The sequence below is a fragment of the Salmo trutta genome, chromosome 21, assembly GCF_901001165.1.
Source record: "Salmo trutta chromosome 21, fSalTru1.1, whole genome shotgun sequence".
Lineage (NCBI taxonomy): Eukaryota > Metazoa > Chordata > Actinopteri > Salmoniformes > Salmonidae > Salmo > Salmo trutta.
The window spans coordinates 52,048,896-52,072,583 of NC_042977.1; the positions used below are offsets into that span (position 1 = coordinate 52,048,896).

At 47.5% G+C, this 23,688-nt stretch overlaps 1 protein-coding gene across 1 annotated transcript; it reads right to left on the minus strand.

Annotated features, from left to right (window-relative positions):
* Positions 1 to 699: 699 nt before the first annotated feature.
* Positions 700 to 23,199, minus strand: oprk1 (opioid receptor, kappa 1). Its single transcript, XM_029703912.1, has 6 exons — positions 23,112 to 23,199; positions 22,615 to 22,884; positions 12,463 to 12,589; positions 11,007 to 11,232; positions 4,107 to 4,112; positions 700 to 1,292 (listed from the first exon to the last, which is right to left on the minus strand). Exons 2-6 carry the CDS (start codon positions 22,878 to 22,880, stop codon positions 700 to 702), a joined length of 1,218 nt encoding a protein of 405 aa, XP_029559772.1. The 5' UTR covers positions 22,881 to 22,884; positions 23,112 to 23,199.
* Between the last annotated feature and the right edge of the window lie 489 nt (positions 23,200 to 23,688).

The following is a 23,688-nucleotide window of genomic DNA, read 5'->3' on the forward strand; positions in this document are numbered from 1 at the left end:
TCACTCTGTACTAGCAGGAAGGGAACTAATGTCCAGTCTCAGTTAATAGAGGTGACCTATTCAGATGGCTGTAGAAAATGAGCAGGTCTTCCAGAAATCCCGGTTGGAGATTACCCAGAATCAGGAGGAAATAAGCAAGAAATGTGAAATCTTCTACAGCCATCAGAGTAGGTCACCTCTATTAACTGAGACTGAACATTAGTTAGCATTGGTGAGGTGAAGGATGTGCTGCTGTCCCTCAGAAGATCTGGGTCTCTTTAGGACTGGGTCAGGTTAAGATAGCGGTGGTGAGGTGAAGGATGTGCTGCTGTCCCTCAGTTAGAAGATCTGGGTCTCTTTAGGACTGGGTCAGGTTAAGATAGCGGTGGTGAGGTGAAGGATGTACTGCTGTCCCTCAGAAGATCTGGGTCTCTTTAGGACTGGGTCAGGTTAAGATAGCGGTGGTGAGGTGAAGGATGTACTGCTGTCCCTCAGAAGATCTGGGTCTCTTTAGGACTGGGTCAGGTTAAGATAGCGGTGGTGAGGTGAAGGATGTACTGCTGTCCCTCAGTTAGAAGACCTGGGTCTCTTTAGGACTGGGTCAGGTTAAGATAGCGGTGGTGAGGTGAAAGACGTACTGCTCTAGAAGAGCACATCAGAAGACGGTGCTGTGATACTCTCCCGGCGATAGACGATGTGATCTGAGTCAACCCGTTGGAGTTAAGGGAGGACTGTTCCAGCACCACCGCTAGCCATACAGGCCTCCCTCTGTCCCCCCTGGCCTCCCCCCTGCCCCCGAGCCCTAGGTGGGCAGGTGTAGCTCCTCAACGTGCTCCTCACTCGACTCCCCCCCTGGCTGTCCCCCGCAGCCCCCCTCCCCCCCGGGCAGCAGAAGTCCCTGAAGCAGCGTTTGAAGTTCTCGTCCAGGAAGGCGTAGAGGATTGGGTTGAGGCTGCTGTTGGTGTAACCCAGGGCAACGCAGAAGAAGTAGGCCGCCATGACGGGCGTGGTCTCGAGGACGCCACCGGGGGGCGCCAGCATCTTGACCAGGATAAAGATGTGGATCGGCGTCCAGCAGACTATGAACACTGCTACCACCACCAGAACCAGACGGGTGATCCGTCGCAGGTTCCGGTCCTTCTCCCGGGAGCCGGAGAGCAGCCGCACGCTCTTCAGGCGCAGAACCATGAGGGTGTAACACACACTGACGATGAGGAGGGGGGCCACGAAGCCGAAGATGAACACACAGATCTTCATCACTGTGTCCCAGTAGAGATAGGGGTCAGGGAACTGGAGGGCACACTCTGTAGTACCTGGAGATATAACAAGAACATTATCCCTAACTAACCTTAACCTAGAGATAGAACAATAACATTATCCCTAACTAACTCTAACCTAGCGATATAACAATAACATTATCCCTAACTAACCTAACCTAGAATTATAACAATAACATTATCCCTAACTAACCCTAACCTAGAGATATAACAACAACATTATCCCTAACTAACCCTAACCTAGAGATATAACAATAACATTATCCATAACTAACTCTAACCTAGCGATATAAGAATAACATTGTCCCTAACTAACCCTAACCTAGAGATATAACAATAACATTATCCCTAACTAACTCTAAGCTAGCGATATAACAATAACATTATCCCTAACTAACCCTAACCTAGAGATATAACAATAACATTATCCCTAACTAACTCTAACCTAGCGATATAACAATAACATTATCCCTAACTAACCCTAACCTAGAGATATAACAATAACATTATCCCTAACTAACCCTAACCTAGAGATATAACAATAACATTATCCCTAACTAACCCTAACCTAGAGATATAACAATAACATTATCCCTAACTAACCTAACCTAGAGATATAACAATAACATTATCCCTAACTAACCCTAACCTAGAGATATAACAATAACATTATCCCTAACCAACCCTAACCTAGAGATATAACAATAACATTATCCCTAACTAACCCTAACCTAGAGATATAACAATAACATTATCCCTAACTAACCCTAACCTAGAGAAATAACAATAACATTATCCCTAACTAACCCTAACCTAGAGAAATAACAATAACATTATCCCTAACTAACCCTAACCTAGAGATATAACAATAACATTATCCCTAACTAACTCTAAATAACACAAACTAACCCTAAATCTAACTGGTGTATCAGTTAGACAGTGGTCTGGTGTATAGACAGTGGTCTGATGTATAGACAGTGGTCTGGTGTATAGACAGTGGTCTGGTGTATAGACAGTGGTCTGATGTATAGACAGTGGTCTGGTGTATAGAGAGTGGTCTGGTGTATAGACAGTGGTCTGGTGTATAGACAGTGGTCTGGTGTATAGACAGTGGTCTGATGTATAGACAGGGGTCTGATGTATAGACAGTGGTCTGGTGTATAGACAGTGGTCTGATGTATAGACAGTGGTCTGGTGTATAGACAGTTGTCTGGTGTATAGACAGTGGTCTGGTGTATAGACAGTGGTCTGGTGTATAGACAGTGGTCTGATGTATAGACAGTGGTCTGGTGTATAGACAGTGGTCGGATGTATAGACAGTGGTCTGGTGTATAGACAGTGGTCTGACGTATAGACAAGCAACAACCTTGGGATTCATTATCTTTTAACCATGCTAAACTCTAAAATCGAAATAACTGAACTGTCTCTCACTACTGTCTCCTCATTTGAATACATTGTTTACAAATCATCTTGCTCCATGACCCCAACCGAACTCATATTACCCCTCCCTGTTCCCACTGTCTGACCCCAACCTAACTCATATTACCCCCTCCCTGTTCCCACTGTCTGACCCCAACCTAACTCATATTACCCCCTCCCTGTTCCCACTGTCTGACCCCAACCTAACTCATATTACCCCTCCCTGTTCCCACTGTCTGACCTCAGTAAAGGTGCATCAAACCTGTGACTGAGAGACTAAAAAACAGCTTCTATCTCCAGGCCATCAGACTGTTAAACAGCCATCACTAGCACATTAGAGGCTGCTGCCTATAGACATAGACTAGAAATCACTGGCCACTTTAAGGAATGGAACACTAGTCACTTTAATAAGGTTTACATATCTGGCATTACTCATCTCATACGTACTGTATTTACTGTATTCTATACTATTCTACGGTATCTTAGTCAATTAATAATGTTTACATATCTGGCATTACTCATCTCATATGAATATACTGTATTATATACTATTCTACGGTATGTGTCTATGCATTACTCATCTCATATGTATATTCTGTATTCTATACTATTCTATGTATCTTAGTCCGTTCCGCTCTGACATCGCTCGTCCATATGTATATAGTCTTAATTCATTCCTACTTAGATATGTGTGTATTGGGTACATGTTGTGTAATTTGTTAGATATTACTTGTTAGATATTACTGCCCTGTCGGAGCTAGAAACACAAGCATTTCGCTACACCCACAATAACATCTGCTAAACATGTGTATGTGACAAATGAAATTTGATTTGATTTGGCATCACCCCTGTCCTCCATGAACTCCCCTGTCTCCCAATGCATTGATTACAAGATCCTCCTTCTGCCCTAAAAAGCCCTTCACCACCTTGCCCCCCCTTACCGCTCAGACCTTCTTCCCTATCAGCCCACACCCTCACTCCGTGCCACCACGTCATCCCCAGGTTCAAATAAAATCTAATTGCGCCGAATACAACATGTGTAGACCTTTCAGTATAATGCTGACTTACAAGCCCTTAACCAACAATGCAGTTTTAAGAAAAATAAGTGTTAAGTAAAAAATTGATGAATAAAAAATAAAAGTAACAAATAATTAAAGAGCAATAGTAAAATAACAATAGCAAGGCTATATGCAGGGGGTACCGGTAGAGAGTCAATGTGCGGGAGCACCGGTTAGTCGAGGTAATTGAGATAATATGTAGCTGTAGGTAGAGTTAAAATTACTATGCTAAGATAATAAATAGAGACTAGCAGCAGCGTAAAGGAGGGGGGGGTAGCCTGGGTAGCCATTTGATTAGCTGTTCAGGAGTCTTATGGATTGGGGGTCGAAGCTGTTAAGACGCCTTTTGGACCTAGACTTGGCGCTCCGGTACCACTTTCTGCGCGGTAGCAGAGAACAGTCTATGACTAGGGTGGCTGGAGTCTTTGACCATTTTTAGGGCCTTCCTCTAACACCGCCTGGTATAGAGGTCCTGAATGGCAGGAAACTAGGCCCCAGTGATGTACTAGGCCGTACGCACTACCCTCTAGTGCCTTGCGGTCGGAGGCCGAGCTGTTGCCATACCAGGCGGTGATGCAACCAGTCAGGATGCTCTCGATGGTGCAGTCGTATAACTTTTTGAGGATCTGAGAACCCATGCCAAATCTTTTCAGTCTCCTGAGGGGGAATAGGCTTTGTTGTGCCCTCTTCACGAATATCTGGGTGTGTTTGTACCATGATAGTTCGTTGTTGATGTGGACACCAAGGAACTTGAAGCTCTCAACCTGCTCCACTACAGCCCCGTCAATGAGAATGGGGGCGTGCTCAGTCCTCCTTTTCCTGTAGTCCACAATCATCTCCTTTGTCTTGATCACGTTGAGGGAGAGGTTGTTATCCTGACACCACACTGCCAGTTCTCTGACCTCCTCCCTATAGACTGTCTCATCATTGTCGGTGATCAGGACTACCACTGTTGTGTCATCGGCAAACTTAATGATGGTGTTGGAGTCGTGCCTGGCCAGTCATGAGTGAACAGGGAGTACAGGAGGGGACTGAGCTTGCACCCCTGAGGGGCCCCCGTGTTGAGAATCAGCGTGGCAGATGTGTTGTTGCCTACCGTTACCACCTGGGGGCGGCCCGTCAGGAAGTCCCGGATCCAGTTGCAGAGGGAGGTGTTTAGTCCCAGGGTCCTTAGTTAGTGATGAGCTATGGGGGCACTATGGTGTTGAATGCTGAGCTGTAGTTAATGAATAGCATTCTCACAAAGGTGTTCCTTTTGTCCAGGTGGGAAAGGGCAGTGTTGAGTGTAATAGAGATTGCATCACCTGTGGATCTGTTTGGGCGGTATGCAAATTGGAGTGGGTCTAGGGTTTCTGGGATAATGGTGTTGATGTGAGCCATGACCAACATTTCAAAGCACTTCATGGCTACAGACTTGAGTGCTACGGGTCGGTGGTCACTTAGGCAGTTACCTTCGCCTCCTTGGGCACAGGGACTATGGTGGTCTGCTTGAAACATGTTGGTATTACAGACTCGGTCAGGGAGAGGTTGAAAATGTCAGTGAAGCTACTTGCCAGTTGGTCAGCGCATGGCTGGTAATCCGTCTGGCCCTGTGGCCTTGTTAATGTTGACCTATTTAAAGATCTTACTCACATCGGCTACGGAGAGAGTGATCACACAGTCGTCCAGAACAGATGATGCTCTCATGCATGTTTCGGTGTTACTTGTCTTGAATCATAGAAGGAATTTAGCTCGTCTGCTAGGCTCGTGTCACTGGGCAGCTTGCGGCTTTGCTTCCCTTTTGTAATAGGTCCAGAGCTTCTGCGACAGGGCCTTCTGTGACAGGGCCTTCTGCGACAGGGCCTTCCGCGACAGGGCCTTCCGCGACAGGGCCTTCCGCGACAGGGCCTTCCGCGACAGAGCCTTCCGCGACAGGGCCTTCCGCGACAGGGCCTTCCGCGACAGGGCCTTCCGCGACTGGGCCTTCCGCGACTGGGCCTTCCGCGACAGAGCCTTCCGCGACAGGGCCTTCCGCGACAGGGCCTTCCGCGACAGGGCCTTCCGTGACAGGGCCTTCTGCGACAAGGTCTTCTGCGACAAGGTCTTCTGCGACAGGGCCTTCCACGACAGGGCCTTCCGCGACAGGGCCTTCTGCGACAAGGCCTTCTGCAACAGGGCTTTCTCCAGGGTTGCTCCTATGCTCTAGAACTCCTTCCCTCCAGCCATCTGTGGCTCGGAGTCATCACTGTCTTTCAGTCCCTCCTAAAGCCCCACTTCTTTGACAAGGCCTACCCTGAAGCCCCCCCCACACACACAAGCAAAAAAAATACACTACAAAGATACTCCTCTCTCCTCTCTTCACCATTCTGAGCAGCACCTACCCCATACCCTACCCCTTACCCTAACCCTTTCCCTAATCCATACCCTAACCCTCAACCTACCCCTTACCCTAACCCTTTCCCTAACCCTTACCCTAAACCCTTACCCTACCCCTTACCCTAACCCTTACCCTAACCCTTACCCTACCCCTTACCCTAACCCTTACCCTACCCCTTACCCTACCCCTTACCCTAACCCTTACCCTAACCCTTTCCATAACCCATACCCTACCCCTTACCCTACCCCTTACCCTAACCCTTACCCTACCCCTTACCCTACCCCTTACTTTAACCCATACCCTACCCCTTACCCTACCCCTTACCCTAAACCCTTACTCTAATCCTTACCCTACCCCTTACCCTACCCCTTACCCTAACCCTTACCCTACCCTACCCACACCCTACCCCTTACCCTTACCCTTTCCCTAACCCATACCCTACCCCTTACCCTACCCCTTACCCTAAACCCTTACTCTAATCCTTACCCTACCCCTTACCCTACCCCTTACCCTAAACCCTTACTCTAACCCTTACCCTAACCCTTACCCTAAACCCTTACTCTAACCCTTACCCTACCCCTTACCCTAACCCTTTCCCTAACCCTAACCCTTACTCTAACCCTTACCCTAACCCTTACCCTAAACCCTTACTCTAATCCTTACCCTACCCCTTACCCTACCCCTTACCCTAAACCCTTACTCTAACCCTTACCCTAACCCTTTCCCTTACCTTAACCCTTACCCTACCCCTTACCCTACCCCTTACCCTACCCATTTCCCTAACCCTTTCCCTTACCTTAACCCTTACCCTACCCCTTACCCTACCCCTTACCCTACCCATTTCCCTACCTCTTACCCTAACCCTTTCCCTTACCTTAACCCTTACCCTACCCCTTACCCTACCTCTTACCCTAACCCTTTCCCTAAGCCTTACCCTACCCACACCCTACCCCTTACCCTACCCCTTACCCTAGCCCTACCCTACCCCTTAACCTAACCCTTACCCTAACCCTTTCCCTAACCTTTACCCTAAACCCTTACCCTACCCCTTACCCTACCCCTTACTGTAACCCTTTCCCTTACCCTACCCCTTACCCCTTACCCTATCCCTTACCCCTTACTCTAACCCTTTCCCTAACCCTTTCCCTAACCCTTTCCCTAACCCTTACCCTACCCTACCCACACCCTACCCCTTACCCTTACCCTTTCCCTAACCCATACCCTACCCCTTACCCTAACCCTTACCCTTACCCTAACCCTTACCCTAACCCATACCCTACCCCTTACCCTAACCCTTACCCTTACCCTAACCCTTACCCTAACCCTTACTCTAACCCTTTCCCTAGCCCTTACCCTACCACTTACCCTTACCCTTACCCCTACCCCTTACACTACCCCTTACCTTAACCCTTTCCCTACCCCTTACCCTAAACCCTTACCCTACCCCTTACCCTAAACCCTTAAACCTAAACCCTTACCCCACGCCTTACCCTAGCCCTTACCCTTAACCTAAACCCTTACCCTAAACCTTACCCTACCCCTTACCCTAAACCCTTACCCTAAAACCTTACCCTAAACCCTTACCCTAAACCCTTACCCTACCCTAATATCTAAACCCCAACCCTGACCCTCCCCATCCACTGATACATCAGACTCTTTCGCTTCTTTGAGCCCACCCCTCTCATTATTCATGTCTTCGTTGAGCCCACCCCTCTCTTTAATCATGTCTTCGTTGAGCCCACCCCTCTCATTATTCATGTCTTCGTTGAGCCCACCCCTCTCATTATTCATGTCTTCGTTGAGCCCACCCCTCTCTTTATTCATGTCTTCGTTGAGCCCACCCCTCTCTTTAATCATGTCTTCTTTAGTCTGATGTTTTGATGTTTTTCTTTTTCATTTCTATAATTGGAAAGCGACTTTGGGTCGTTACAGCAGCGTAGCCTAGTGGTTAGAGTGTTGGACTAGAAACCGAAAGGTTGCAAGTAAGAATCCCTGAGCTGGCAATGTACAAAATCTGTTGTTCTACCCCTGAACAAGGCAGTTAACCCACTGTTCCTAGGCCGTCATTGAAAATAAGAATTTGTTCTTAACTGACGTGACTAGTTAAATAAAGGTAAAAAAGTGACTATATAATTCCCATGCATTATTATTATTATTACTAGCTACAGTACCAGTTAAAAGTTTGGACAAGCCTCCTCATTCCAGACTGTTAGAGTTACTGTAGAATAGCCAGTCTGAAGTTAGTAGAATATCTGGACTGTTAGTTGCTGTAGAGTAGCTAGTCTGACCCTAGTCCCCGGCACATACAGTACCAGTCAAAAGTTTGGACATACCTACTCATTCAAGGGTTTTTCTTTATTTTTACTATTTTCTACATTGTTGAATAATAGTGAAGACATCAAAACTATGAAATAACACATATGGAATCATGAAGCAACCAAAAAAGTGTTAAACAAATCAAAAAACATTTTATATTTGAGATTCTTCAAAGTAGCCACCCTTTGCCTTGATGACAGCTTGGCACACTCTTGGCATTTTCTCAACCAGCTTCTTGAGGTAGCCACCTGGAATGCATTTCAATTAACAGGTGTGCCTTGTTAAAAGTTAATTTGTGGAATTTCTTTCCTTCTTAATGCATTTCAGCCAATCAGTTAAGTTGTGACAAGGTAGGTGTCATGTCTACTCCGGCTCTCGTTGTCACCAGTTTACTTATTATTACACACACCTGCCACCATCGTTATATACACACTGCACCTTATGAGACTCACCTGGACTTCATCACTTCTATGACTACCTCTCCTGTATCTGTCACTCCCTTTGGTTCATTCCCCAGGCAGTATTCGTTGTTTCTCATGTCCAGAAACTACTCATGTTTTGTGTTGTTCCAGGTTTTTTGTATTATTAAATTCACCCCCTGTACTTTTTTTATTTTTTTATTTAACCTTTATTTAAAAAGTCAAGTCAGTTAAGAACACATACTTATTTACAATGATGGCCTAGGAACAGTGGGTTAACTGCCTTGTTCAGGGGCAGAATGACAGATTGTTACCTTGTCAGCTCGGGGATTTGATCTAACAACCTTACGGTTACAGGGCCAACGCTCTAACCACTAGACTACCTGCAGCCCCACTTTCTTCTCGACTCCCAGAATCTGCGTTACAGTAGGGGTGGTATACAGAAGATAGTCCTACTTGGTAAAAGACCAAGTCCATATTATGGCAAGAACAGTTCAAATAAGCAAAGATAAATGACAGTCCATCATTACTTTAAGACATGAACGACAGTCAATCTGGAAAATTTCAAGAACTTTGAACGTTTCTTCAAGTGCAGTCGCAAAAACCATCAAGCGCTATGATGAAACTGGCTCTCATGATGACCGCCACAGGAAAGAAAGACCCAGAGTTACCTCTGCTGCAGAGGATAAGTTCATTAGAGGTTCCAACCTCAGAAATTGCAGCCCAAATAAATGCTTCACAGAGTTCAAGTAACAGACACATCTCAACATCAACTGTTCAGAGGAGACTGGATGAATCAGGCCTTCATGGTCTAATTGGCTGAAAAGAAACCACTACTAAAGGACACCAATAATAAGAAGAGACTTGCTTGGCCAAGAAACACAAGCAATGGACATTAAACCAGTGGAAATATGCCCTATGGTCTGATGAGTCCAGATTAGAGATTTTTGGTTCCAACCGCCGTGTCTTTGTGAGACGCAGAGTAGGTGAACGGTGTGTGGTTCTCACTGTGAAGCATGGAGGAGGAGGTGTGATGGTGTGGGGGTGCTTTGCTGGTGACACTGTCTGTGATTTATCAAAGCCCACTTAACCAGCATGGCTTCCACAGCATTCTGCAGCGATACACCATCCCATCTGGTTTGCACTTAGTGGGACTATCATTTGTTTTTCAACAGGACAATGACCCAACACACCTCCAGGCTGTGTAAGGGCTATTTGACCAAGAAGGAGAGTGATGGAGTGCTGCATCAGATAACCTGGCCTCCACAATCACCTGACCTCAACCCAGTTGAGATGGTTTGGGATGAGTTGGACCGCAGAGTGAAGGAAAATCAGCCAACAAGTGCTCAGCATATGGGGGAACTCCTTCAAGACTGTTGGAAAAGCATTCCAGGTGAAGCTGGTTGAGAGAATGCCAAGAGTGTGCAAAGCTGTCATCAAGGCAAAGCGTGGGTACTTTGAAGAATCTCACATATTAAATATATTTGGATTTGTTTAGCACTTTTTTGGTGACTACATGATTCCATATGTGTTATTTCATAGTTTGGAAAATAGTACAATGTTGAAAATAGTAAAAATAAAGACAACCCCTTGAATGAGTAGGTGTGTCCAAACTTTTGACTGGTACTGATTCTACAGCAACTCTAACAGTCCAGTTATTCTACAAAATGACTGGATATTCTACATCAAGTCTAACAGTTGAAAACAGCTATATAAGTCCCATGTATTATTATAACTGTAACAGTTAAACAGCTATATAAGTCCCATGTATTATTATAACTGTAACAGTTAAACAGCTATATAAGTCCCATGTATTATTATAACTGTAACAGTTAAACAGCTATATAAGTCCCATGTATTATTATTATGATTATTTATCAGATGTCTGTCCTGCCTGTGTTCCAGACAGCAGATTGACCAATCAGAAAGCTTTATACAGCTTACTGACCAATCAGTAGCTTCAGCGACTGAGATGAACAGATCCATTATATTTATTTGTCTCCCTGAAACTCAAATAACCCATAATGCACTTCTCCTTCTCATCAAAGCCTCTACTCCTCGACAGACATAATCCCACATCGACCCCTAAATCCTAAACCATACACACTGACCGGATTCAATTGGTAATCAATATGACTGTGTGTGTGTGTGTGTGTGTGTGTGTGTGAGTGGGTGTGTGTACCGTTGCTGTTCTGTGTGCTGCCCAGCACCAGAGCAGGGATGCCGGCAGCGGAGGATGAAACCCAGATGAGAACGTTGATGATCTTCGCTTTCACGGGTGTTCTAAAGTCCAGAGCCTTGACCGGGTGACACACAGCTACATACCGATCCACTGACATCATGGTCAGAGTGAAGATACTGGTGAACATGTTGTAGTAGTCTATACTGATGAACACCTTACACACCACCTGGAGGAGAGGACCATTACAAAGAAATGTGCTTAATGCCATTTCAAATCAGCTCACCACAGGACAGACAGAGTAGGTAATCTGCCAAACATTATGCTGTTGAGGTACAGTAATCTGCCAAACATTATGCTGTTGAGGTACAGTAATCTACCAAACATTATGCTATTGAGGTACAGTAATCTGCCAAACATTATGCTATTGAGGTACAGTAATCTACCAAACATTATGCTATTGAGGTACAGTAATCTGCCAAACATTATGCTATTGAGGTACAGTAATCTGCCAAACATTATGCTATTGAGGTACAGTAATCTGCCAAACATTATGCTGTTGAGGTACAGTAATCTGCCAAACATTATGCTATTGAGGTATAGTAATCTGCCAAACATTATGCTACTGAGGTACAGTAATCTGCCAAACATTATGCTGTTGAGGTACAGTAATCTGCCAAACATTATGTTGAGGTACAGTAATCTGCCAAACATCATGCTGTTGAGGTACAGTAATCTGCCAAACATTATGCTATTGAGGTACAGTAATCTGCCAAACATTATGCTATTGAGGTACAGTAATCTGCCAAACATTATGCTATTGAGGTACAGTAATCTGCCAAACATTATGCTGTTGAGGTACAGTAATCTGCCAAACATGATGCTGTTGAGGTATAGTAATCTGCCAAACATGATGCTGTTGAGGTACAGTAATCTGCCAAACATTATGCTATTGAGGTACAGTAATCTGCCAAACATTATGCTGTTGAGGTACAGTAATCTACCAAACATTATGCTGTTGAGGTACAGTAATCTACCAAACATTATGCTGTTGAGGTACAGTAATCTGCCAAACACTGGAAGGGTTAGGGGTTAGAGGTTAGAGGTTAGGGGTTAGAGGTTAGGGGTTAGAGATTAGAGGTTAGGGTTAGGGGTTGGAGGTTAGGGTTAGGGGTTAGAGGTTAGGGGTTAGAGGTTAGGGGTTAGGGGTTAGAGGTTAGGGGTTAGGGTTAGGGGTTGGAGGTTAGGGTTAGGGGTTAGGGGTTAGAGGTTAGGGGTTAGGGGTTAGAGGTTAAGGGTTAGGGGTTAGAGGTTAGGGGTTAGAGTTTAGAGGTTAGAGGTTGGAGGTTAGGGGTTAGGGTTAGAGGTTAGGGGTTAGGGGTTAGAGGTTAGGGTTATGGCTAGGGGTTAGGGGCTAGGGGTTAGAGGTTAGGGGTTAGGGGTTAGGGGTTAGGGTTACCTCTCCGAAGGGCCAGGAGTTGATCAGGTAGTCAGTACTCTGGAAAGGCATTGTGGTGGTCACTAGGGCGTCGCCCACTGCCAGATTAAAGATGTAGATGTTGGTGGCCGTATTCATCTTAGTGTACCTGGAAAGACAGATATAATAGGACTTTATTAGTGGTATACCTGGCCAGACAGATATAATAGGACTTTATTAGTGGTATACCTGGCCAGACAGATATAATAGGACTTTATTAGTGGTATACCTGGCCAGACAGAGATAACAGGACTTTATTAGTGGTATACCTGGCCAGACAGAGATAACAGGACTTTATTAGTGGTATACCTGGCCAGACAGAGATAACAGGACTTTAGTAGTGGTATACCTGGCCAGACAGAGAAAGGACTTTATTAGTGGTATACATCACAAGACAGAGATAGTAGAACTGTATTAGTGGTATACCTGGTCAGGTAGAGATAATAGGACTGTATTAGTGGATAGAACCCCCCCTTATCTCAGCTCACTGGTCACCATAGCAGCACCCACTCGTAGCACGCGGTCCAGCAGGTATATCTCACTGGTCACCCCCAAAGCCAATTCCTCCTTTGGTCGTCTTTCCTTCCAGTTCTCTGCTGCCAATGATTGGATCGAACTGCAAAAATCTCTGAAGCTGGAGACTCTTACCTCCCTCACTAGCTTTAAGCACCAGCCGTCAGAGCAGCTTACCGATCACTGCACCTGTACATAGCCCATCTGTCTACTTACCTCATCCCCATACTGTATTTATTTATTTAGCTTGCTCCTTTGCACCCCAGTTTCTCCACTTGTATCTCTTCACCAGTCCACTGTGTCAGCCCTGATTCTGCTCTCCACCAGTCCTCTGTGTCAGCCCTGATTCTGTTCTTCACCAGTCCTCCGTGTCAGCCCTGATTCTACTCTTCACCAGTCCTCCGTGTCAGCCCTGATTCTGTTCTTCACCAGTCCTCCATGTCAGCCCTGATTCTGCTCTTCACCAGTCCACTGTGTCAGCCCTGATTCTGTTCTTCACCAGTCCACCGTGTCAGCCCTGATTCTGCTCTTCACCAGTCCTCCGTGTCAGCCCTGATTCTGTTCTTCACCAGTCCTCCATGTCAGCCCTGATTCTGCTCTCCACCAGTCCATTGTGTCAGCCCTGATTCTGCTCTTCACCAGTCCACTGTGTCAGCCCTGATTCTGCTCTTCACCAGTCCATTGTGTCAGCACTGATTCTGCTCTTCACCAGTCCTCCATGTCAGCCCTGATTCTGCTCTTCACCAGTCCACTGTGTCAGCCCTGATTCTGTTCTTCACCAGTCCATTGTGTCAGCCCTGATCCTGCTCTTCACCAGTCCATTGTGTCAGCCCTGATTCTGCTCTTCACCAGTCCTCCATGTCAGCCCTGATTCTGCTCTTCACCAGTCCACCGTGTCAGCCCTGATTCTACTCTTCACCAGTCCACTGTGTCAGCCCTGATTCTGCTCTTCACCAGTCCATTGTGTCAGCCCTGATTCTGCTCTTCACCAGTCCACTGTGTCAGCCCTGATTCTGTTCTAAACCAGTCCACTGTGTCAGCCCTGATTCTGCTCTTCACCAGTCCATTGTGTCAGCCCTGATTCTGCTCTTCACCAGTCCACTGTGTCAGCCCTGATTCTGCTCTTCACCAGTCCACCGTGTCAGCCCTGATTCTGCTCTTCACCAGTCCACTGTGTCAGCCCTGATTCTGCTCTTCACCAGTCCACTGTGTCAGCCCTGATTCTGTTCTTCACCAGTCCACTGTGTCAGCCCTGATTCTGCTCTTCAACAGTCCTCCGTGTCAGCCCTGATTCTACTCTTCACCAGTCCACCGTGTCAGCCCTAGTATGACATCAGGGTGTATACACTACCAGAACACTGGTGCTACAGTCAAAAAGCAGCATTAGAGTTTACACTTCCCCTTCCAATTATGATGTGGGGAGGTCAAAATAATGAAAAACTATCTACCAAATCTATTAATTTAAAAATGTTGATTACTTCTCCTTGCCATTATCATTCACCTGATAAGACAAGACATTTGGAAAACCATATGATGTGGGTCCCTAGGTTGCCAGTTTGCCTGAGAGGGGGTCCCTGGGTCACCAGTGTGCCTGGGAGTGGGTCCCTGGGTCACTGGTGTGCCTGGGAGGAGGTCCCTGGGTCACTGGTGTGCCTGGGAGGGGTTCCCTGGGTCACTGGTCCCTGGGTCACTGGTTTGCCTGGGAGGGGGTCCCTGGGTCACTGGTTTGCCTGGGAGGAGGTCCCTGGGTCACTGGTTTGCCTGGGAGGGGGTCCCTGGGTCACTGGTTTGCCTGGGAGGGGTTCCCTGGGTCACTGGTCCCTGGGTCACTGGTTTTCCTGGGAGGAGGTCCCTGGGTCACTGGTCCCTGGGTCACTGGTTTGCCTGGGAGGGGTTCCCTGGGTCACTGGTTTGCCTGGGAGGGGGTCCCTGGGTTGCCAGTTTGCCTGGGAGGGGTTCCCTGGGTCACTGGTCCCTGGGTCACTGGTTTTCCTGGGAGGAGGTCCCTGGGTCACTGGTCCCTGGTTTGCCTGGGAGGGGGTCCCTGGGTCACTGGTCCCTGGTTTGCCTGGGAGGGGTTCCCTGGGTCACAGGTTTGCTTGGGAGAGGGTCCCTGGGTCACCAGTTTGCCTGGGAGGGGGTCCCTGGGTCACCAGTTTGCCTGGGAGGGGTTCCCTGGGTCACTGGTTTTCCTGGGAGGGGGTCCCTGTGTCACTGGTTTGCCTGAGAGGGGGTCCCTGGGTCACTGGTTTGCCTGGGAGGAGGTCCCTGGGTCACTGGTTTGCCTGGGAGGAGGTCCCTGGGTCACTGGTTTGCCTGAGAGGGGGTCCCTGGGTCACAGGTTTGCCTGAGAGGGGGTCCCTGGGTCACTGGTTTGCCTGAGAGGGGGTCCCTGGGTCACCGGTTTGCCTGGGAGTGGGTCCCTGGGTCACCAGTTTGCTTGGGAGGGGGTCCCTGGGTCACCAGTTTGCTTGGGAGGGGGTCCCTGGGTCACCAGTGTGCCTGGGAGTGGGTCCCTGGGTCACAGGTTTGCCTGGGAGAGGGTCCCTGGGTCACAGGTTTGCCTGGGAGTGAGTCCCTGGGTCACCAGTTTGCTTGGGATGGGGTCTCTGAGTCACCAGTATGTCTGGGAGCGGGTTGAAGACCCCTGGATTATTACAGGCATTGAAACAGCATTAAGACACTGAAACAGAATTAAAACATTGAAACAGGATTTTAAATGTACATTTTAAATGTAACCTTTATTTAACAAGGCAAGTCAGTTAAGAACACATTTTTATTTACAATAAGGGCCTACCCCGGCCAAACCTGGAAAACGCTGGGCCAATTGACATTTACATTTACATTTAAGTCATTTAGCCGACGCTCTTATCCAGAGCGACTTACAAATTGGTGCATTCACCTTATGATATCCAGTGGAACAACCACTTTACAATAGTGCATCTAAATCTTTTAAGGGGGGGGGGGTTAGAAGGATTGCTTTATCCTATCCCAGGTATTCCTTAAAGAGGTGGGGTTTCAGGTGTCTCCGGAAGGTGGTGATTGACTCCGCTGTCCTGGCATCGTGAGGGAGCTTGTTCCACCATTGGGGTGCCAGAGCAGCGAACAGTTTTGACTGGGCTGTGCAGGAACTGTGCTTCCTCAGAGGTAGGGAGGCGAGCAGGCCAGAGGTGGATGAACGCAGTGCCCTTGTTTGGGTGTAGAACCTGATCGGAGCCTGAAGGTACGAAGGTGCCGTTCCCCTCACAGCTCCGTAGGCAAGCACCATGGTCTTGTAGCGGATGCGAGCTTCAACTGGAAGCCAGTGGAGAGAGTGGAGGAGCGGGGTGACGTGAGAGAACTTGGGAAGGTTGAACACCAGACGGGCTGCGGCGTTCTGGATGAGTTGTAGGGGTTTAATGGCACAGGCAGGGAGCCCAGCCAACAGCGAGTTGCAGTAATCCAGACGGGAGATGACAAGTGCCTGGATTAGGACCTGCGCCGCTTCCTGTGTGAGGCAGGGTCGTACTCTGCGAATGTTGTAGAGCATGAACCTACAGGATCGGGTCACCGCCTTGACGTTAGTGGAGAACGACAGGGTGTTGTCCAGGATCACGCCAAGGTTCTTAGCACTCTGGGAGGAGGACACAAGGGAGTTGTCAACCGTGATGGCGAGATCATGGAACGGGCAGTCCTTCCCCGGGAGGAAGAGCAGCTCCGTCTTGCCGAGGTTCAGCTTGAGGTGGTGATCCGTCATCCACACTGATATGTCTGCCAGACATGCAGAGATGCGATTCGCCACCTGGTTATCAGAAGGTGGAAAGGAGAAGATTAATTGTGTGTCGTCTGCATAGCAGTGATAGGAGAGAACATGTGAGGATATGACAGAGCCAAGTGACTTGGTGTATAGCGAGAATAGGAGAGGGCCTAGAACAGAGCCCTGGGGGACACCAGTGGTGAGAGCACGTAGTGCGGAGACAGATTCTCGCCAAAGCCACCTGGTAGGAGCGACCTGTCAGGTAGGACGCAATCCAAGCGTGGGCCGCGCCGTAGATGCCCAACTCGGAGAGGGTGGAGAGGAGGAGCTGATGGTTCACAGTATCAAAGGCAGCTGATAGGTCTAGAAGGATGAGAGCAGAGGAGAGAGAGTTAGCTTTAGCAGTGCGGAGAGCCTCCGTGACACAGAGAAGAGCAGTCTCAGTTGAATGCCCAGTCTTGAAACCTGACTGATTAGGATCAAGAAGGTCATTCTGAGAGAGATAGCAGGAGAGCTGGCCAAGGACGGCACGTTCAAGAGTTTTGGAGAGAAAAGAAGGAAGGGATACTGGTCTGTAGTTGTTGACATCGGAGGGATCGAGTGTAGGTTTTTCAGAAGGGGTGCAACTCTCGCTCTCTTGAAGACGGAAGGGACGTAGCCAGCGGTCAAGGATGAGTTGATGAGCGAGGTGAGGTAGGGGAGAAGGTCTCTGGAAATGGTCTGGAGAAGAGAGGAGGGGATAGGGTCAAGTGGGCAGGTTGTTGGGCGGCCGGCCATCACAAGACGTGAGATTTCATCTGGAGAGAGAGGGGAGAAAGAGGTCAAAGCACAGGGTAGGGCAGTGTGAGCAGGACCAGCGGTGTCGTTTGACTTAGCAAACGAGGATCGGATATCGTCAACCTTCTTTTCAAAATGGTTGACGAAGTCATCCGCAGAGAGGGAGGGGGGGGGGGGGGGGGGGAGGAGGATTCAGGAGGGAGGAAAAGGTAGCAAAGAGCTTCCTAGGGTTAGAGGCAGATGCTTGGAATTTAGAGTGGTAGAAAGTGGCTTTAGCAGCAGAGACAGAAGAGGAGAATGTAGAGAGGAGGGAGTGAAAGGATGCCAGGTCCGCAGGGAGGCGAGTTTTCCTCCATTTCCGCTCGGCTGCCCGGAGCCCTGTTCTGTGAGCTCGCAGTGAGTCGTCGAGCCACGGAGCAGGAGGGGAGGACCGAGCCGGCCTGGAGGATAGGGGACAGAGAAAATCAAAGGATGCAGAAAGGGAGGAGAGGAGGGTTGAGGAGGCAGAATCAGGAGATAGGTTGGAGAAGGTTTGAGCAGAGGGAAGAGTTGATAGGATGGACGAGGAGAGAGTAGCGGGAGAGAGAGAGCGAAGGTTAGGACGGCGCAATACCATCCGAGTAGGGGCAGAGTGAGAAGTGTTGGATGAGAGCGAGAGGGAAAAGGATACAAGGTAGTGGTCGGAGACTTGGAGGGGAGTTGCAATGAGATTAGTGGAAGAACAGCATCTAGTAAAGATGAGGTCAAGCGTATTGCCTGCCTTGTGAGTAGGGGGGGAAGGTGAGAGGGTGAGGTCAAAGAGGAGAGGAGTGGACAGAAGGAGGCAGAGAGGAATGAGTCAAAGGTAGACGTGGGGAGGTTAAAGTCACCCAGAACTGTGAGAGGTGAGCCATCCTCAGGAAAGGAACATATCAAGGCGTCAAGCTCATTGATGAACTCTCCAAGGGGACCTGGAGGGCGATAAATGATAAGGATGTTAAGCTTGAAAGGGCTGGTAACTGTGACAGCATGGAATTCAAATGAGGAGATAGACAGATGGGTCAGGGGAGAAAGAGAGAATGTCCACTTGGGAGAGATGAGGATTCCAGTGCCACCACCCCGCTGGCTCGATGCTCTAGGGGTATGCGAGAACACGTGGGCAGACGAGGAGAGAGCAGTAGGAGTAGCAGTGTTATCTGTGGTAATCCATGTTTCCGTCAGCGCCAGGAAGTCTAGGGACTGGAGGGTAGCATAGGCTGAGATGAACTCAGCCTTGTTAGCCGCAGACCGGCAGTTCCAGAGGCTGCCGGAGACCTGGAACTCCACGTGGGTCGTGCGCGCTGGGACCACCAGGTTAGAGCGGCAGCGGCCACGCGGTGTGAAGCGTGGCCGCTGAGACAATTGAGCGCCACCCTATGGGACTCCCAATCACAGCTGGATTTGATACAGCCTGGATTCGAACCAGGGACTGTAGTAATGCCTCTTGCACTGAGATGCAGTGCCTTAGACCGCTGTGCAACTCGGGAGCATTAAGACATTAAAACAGCATTAAGACATTGAAACAGCATTGATACTTTGAAACAGCATTAAAACATGATGAGGGCTGGGTATCGAGACATGGCCTTGTGATGAGGGCTGGGTATTGAGACATGGCCTGGTGATGAGGGCTGGGTATTGAGACATGGCCTGGTGATGAGGGCTGGGTATTGAGACATGGCCTTGTGATGAGGGCTGGGTATTGAGACATGGCCTGGTGACGAGGGCTGGGTATTGAGACATGGCCTGCTGATGAGGGCTGGATATTGAGACATGGCCTTGTGATGAGGGCTGGGTATCGAGACATGGCCTGGTGATGAGGGCTGGGTATTGAGACATGGCCTTGTGATGAGAGTCGTGCTGGTGCTGCAGTTTCAACTGTTCTGCCTGCTGCTATGGAATGCTGACCTGTTCACAGGGCGTGCTACTGTGTCCCAGACCTGTTGTTTCAACGCTCGTTCTCTCTCTCCCTCTCTTTCCTCTCACTCTGGTCTCTCTCTGGTCTCTCTCTTTCTCTACCGCACCTGCTGTCTCGACCTCTGAATGCTAAGCTATGAAAAGCCACCCCAGTCATAGACTGTTCTCTCTGCTACCACACGGCAAACAGAACCGGAGTGCTAAATCTGGGACTAAAAGGCTCCTGAACAGCTTCTGCCCCCAAGCCATAAGACTGCTGAACAGCTTCTACCCCAAGCCATAAGACTGCTGAACAGCTTCTACCCCCAAGCCATCAGACTGCTGAACAGCTTCTACCCCAAGCCATCAGACTGCTGAACAGCTTCTACCCCCAAGCCATCAGACTGCTGAACAGCTTCTACCCCCAAGCCATCAGACTGCTGAACAGCTTCTACCCCCAAGCCATCAGACTGCTGAACAGCTTCTACCCCCAAGACATAAGACTGCTGAACAATTAATCAAATGGCTACCCTCACTATTTGCATTGGCCCCCTTTTTATTTGCACTGACTCTCTTGCTAATCTAACATTCTACCAATCTACTAATCTAACATTCTACTAATCTCCCATTATACCATTCTACCAATCTCCCATTCTACCAATCTCCCATTCTACCAATCTCCCATTCTACCAATCTACTAATCTAACATTCTACTAATCTCCCATTATACCATTCTACCAATCTCCCATTCTACCAATCTACTGATCTACCATTCTACCAATCTCCCATTCTACCAATCTACTGATCTACCATTCTTCTAATCTACCTTTCTACCAATGTCTACCATTCTACCAATCTAACATTTTACCAATCTAACATTCTAGCAATCTACCATTCTACTGATCTACCATTCTACTAATCCACTATACTACTAATGTACCATTCTACCAATAAACCATTCTACTAATCTACCATTCTCCAATCTACTACACTACCAATCTACTATTCTACTGATCTACCATTCCACCAATCTACCATTCTACCATTCTACTGATCTACCGATCTACCATTTTACTAATCTACCAATCTACTAATCTACCTTTCTTCCAATCTATCATTCTACTGATCTACTATACTACTTATAGCCTATTTTGGCTAGGGGGCAGTACTTTCACGTTCAGATGAAAAGCGTGCCCAGAGTAAACTGCCTGCTACTCAGGCCCAGAAGCTAGGATATGCATAGTATTAGTAGATTTGGATAGAAAACACTCTGAAGTTTCTAAAACGGTTTGAATGATGTCTGTGAGTATAACAGAACTCATATGGCAGGCAAAAACCGGAGGAAAATCCAACCAGGAAGTGGGAAATCTGAGGTTGGTAGTTTTTCAAGTGATTGCCTATCGAACATACAGTGTAAATGGGGTCAGATTGGACTTCCTAAGGCTTCCACTAGATGTCAACAGTCTTTAGAAAGTTGTTTCAGGCTTCTATTGTGAAAGGGGAGCGAATAAGACCAGTCACAGTAGATGGCTAAGCTGAAAGCCTTTAGTTGTTGATCGCGTGCAGCTCTGTTCCCTTTCCTTTCTAAAGACAAACGAATTGTCCGTTTGGAATATTATTGAAGATTTATGATAAAAACATCCTAAAGATTGATTATATACATCGTTTGACATTTTTCTACGAACTGTAATGGAACTTTTTGGACTTTTCGTCTGGACTTAGTGCCCGCGCCTAGTGCATTAATCGGAATCTAAATCTGTATTTTGACAGTTTTGGCTCTGAATGTGTTCCAATTGGGGGCGCAAAGGAACGTCCACAAACTTCAAACACACAGCGTCTCAGTGTTGCGCACGAAACTCAGACAACTCCATGGCATGTCATCGAATCACTGGAGTCGGAGCAGTTGAAAGTTAAACCAGAACAAACACTATCACACAACGTCCTCAGAATAATGCAGCATAGTCGGGTCCTAGTCGTTTATTTATGAATTGTTTCAATAGTTGAGCGATTCATATAGATTACACCTAACCATGGTCCAGATTACACCTAACCACGGTCCAGACTACACCTAACCATGATCCAGACTACACCTAACCATGGTCCAGATTACAGCCAACCACAGCCCAGATTACACCTAACCATGGTCCAGGCTACACCTAACCACGGTCCAGATTACACCTAACCACGGTCCAGATTACACCTAACCATGGTCCAGGCTACACCTAACCATGGTCCAGATTACACCTAACCACAGTCTAGACTACACCTAACCACAGTCCAGATTACACCTAACCATGGTCCAGATTACACCTAACCACTGTCTAGACTACACCTAACCACAGTCCAGACTACACCTAACCACAGTCCAGATTACACCTAACCATGGTCCAGATTACACCTAACCACAGTCTAGACTACACCTAACCACAGTCCAGACTACACCTAACCATGGTCCAGACTACACCTAACCATGGTCCAGACTACACCTAACCATGGTCCAGATTACACCTAACCATGGTCCAGACTACACCTAACCATGGTCCAGACTACACCTAACCACGGTCCAGATTACACCTAACCACAGTCCAGACTACACCTAACCATGGTCCAGACTACACCTAACCACAGTCTAGACTACACCTAACCACAGTCTAGATTACACCTAACCACAGTCTAGACTACACCTAACCACAGTCCAGACTACACCTAACCATGGTCCAGACTACACCTAACCACAGTCTAGACTACACCTAACCACAGTCTAGATTACACCTAACCACAGTCTAGACTACACCTAACCACAGTCCAGACTACACCTAACCACAGTCCAGACTACACCTAACCACAGTCTAGACTACACCTAACCACAGTCTAGATTACACCTAACCACAGTCTAGACTACACCTAACCACAGTCCAGACTACACCTAACCACAGTCCAGACTACACCTAACCACAGTCTAGACTACACCTAACTACAGTCTAGACTACACCTAACCATGGTCCAGATTACACCTAACCACGGTCCAGCGCTGGGATAAAATCTTCCAAGGCTGCATGCTTGGATCTGTGCTAAAGTAGTGATGCCTTCATCTATGCATCACATAGCCTATAACCCCTAGATTACTCCACATGGACCATACAGGTAAGGGACAGAAGTAGACTAACCTAGTCAGAACATGACTATCCTAGACTCACCTGATGATGACAAACATGACCAGACAGTTTCCAACCAGTCCGACCACAAACACAACGGAGTACATCGCCGCTATGATGAGGATGATTGGCGACATGGGCTCCGGGTCCCCCAGCGAGCTGCCATTAGCTGTGTAGTTGAACAGCTCTGGGAAACCTGGCTGCCATGTGAAGTTGAGGAGGCAGTCCTCGGGGCGATCGGAAGGGCACCAGTCCTCCTTGAAGATCTGCACCACGCCGTTACTTTCATGGGAACCGGTGCTGGTCATGGTGCTGAAACCAACCGGACCAGAGGAGAGAAACACACTGAATGTTACACTGACGATTACGGTGTTATTCTCAAACGGCGAGTTGTTGCAATAATTAACATGACATTTGCATGTTGAGGTGTTTGTACAAGTTTCAATATAGGCTATAGGCTAATTATCTGAAGCTAATATTTCAAACAGAAAAATGTTCAAGGACATGGACACCCATCATTCAAATAACATCAATCTTACCTTTGATAACTGCCTCTTTTTAAAGTTGACTGGAGTGAAAAGTGTCCGCAGTTAAACAGGATATTTTATCATCAACAAACCTTGATCATCCATCCTTTCCAGAAAATAACCTGTTTACCCTGGTAGTGCTACCTATCACGGTATCACGCGCTCTCAATCAGATTTCCCTGCATGAACTAGCCACTGACTGCCCCGGTGGCGCACGCTCCAAGCAGAAGGCGCTTGCAGTGAGTGACATCAGAGCTGAGAGAAGGCGAAGACTGAGCCCACCTAGACACAGAAACACAGCAAGCAAAACTGAAAATATGGTCGTTTCCAATATGTAGTCTAAATCTGCATTCATTCTTCCCCAATGCAATTTTTAGTATGAGTTAATCCTTCCTTAAAGCAATTTATATAAATCTCCCAGCCATAAGTAGACGGCAAGCAGAATAACATATATATTTTCTATACTCTATTAAACTATGTAATTATACTGTTTTATCATTGATAATAGCCTACACGTCTGTATACTTCTCCAGTGATATTTAATGACTAATTCATTATTCAGTAATCTCCTCATCAACCAACTGTGTGC

What these genes read in the sequence shown, in the direction of transcription:
- oprk1 (XM_029703912.1), bottom strand. Translation starts at nt 22,880, where the DNA reads ATGACCAGCACCGGTTCCCATGAAAGTAACGGCGTGGTGCAGATCTTC. An exon ending in GTCATGTTTGTCATCATCAG is followed by an intron (nt 12,590 to 22,614) that starts GTGAGTCTAGGA and finishes CTGTCTTTCCAG; the next exon opens with GTACACTAAGATGAATACGG. An exon ending in ACTCCTGGCCCTTCGGAGAG is followed by an intron (nt 11,233 to 12,462) that starts GTAACCCTAACC and finishes CCTCTCCTCCAG; the next exon opens with GTGGTGTGTAAGGTGTTCAT.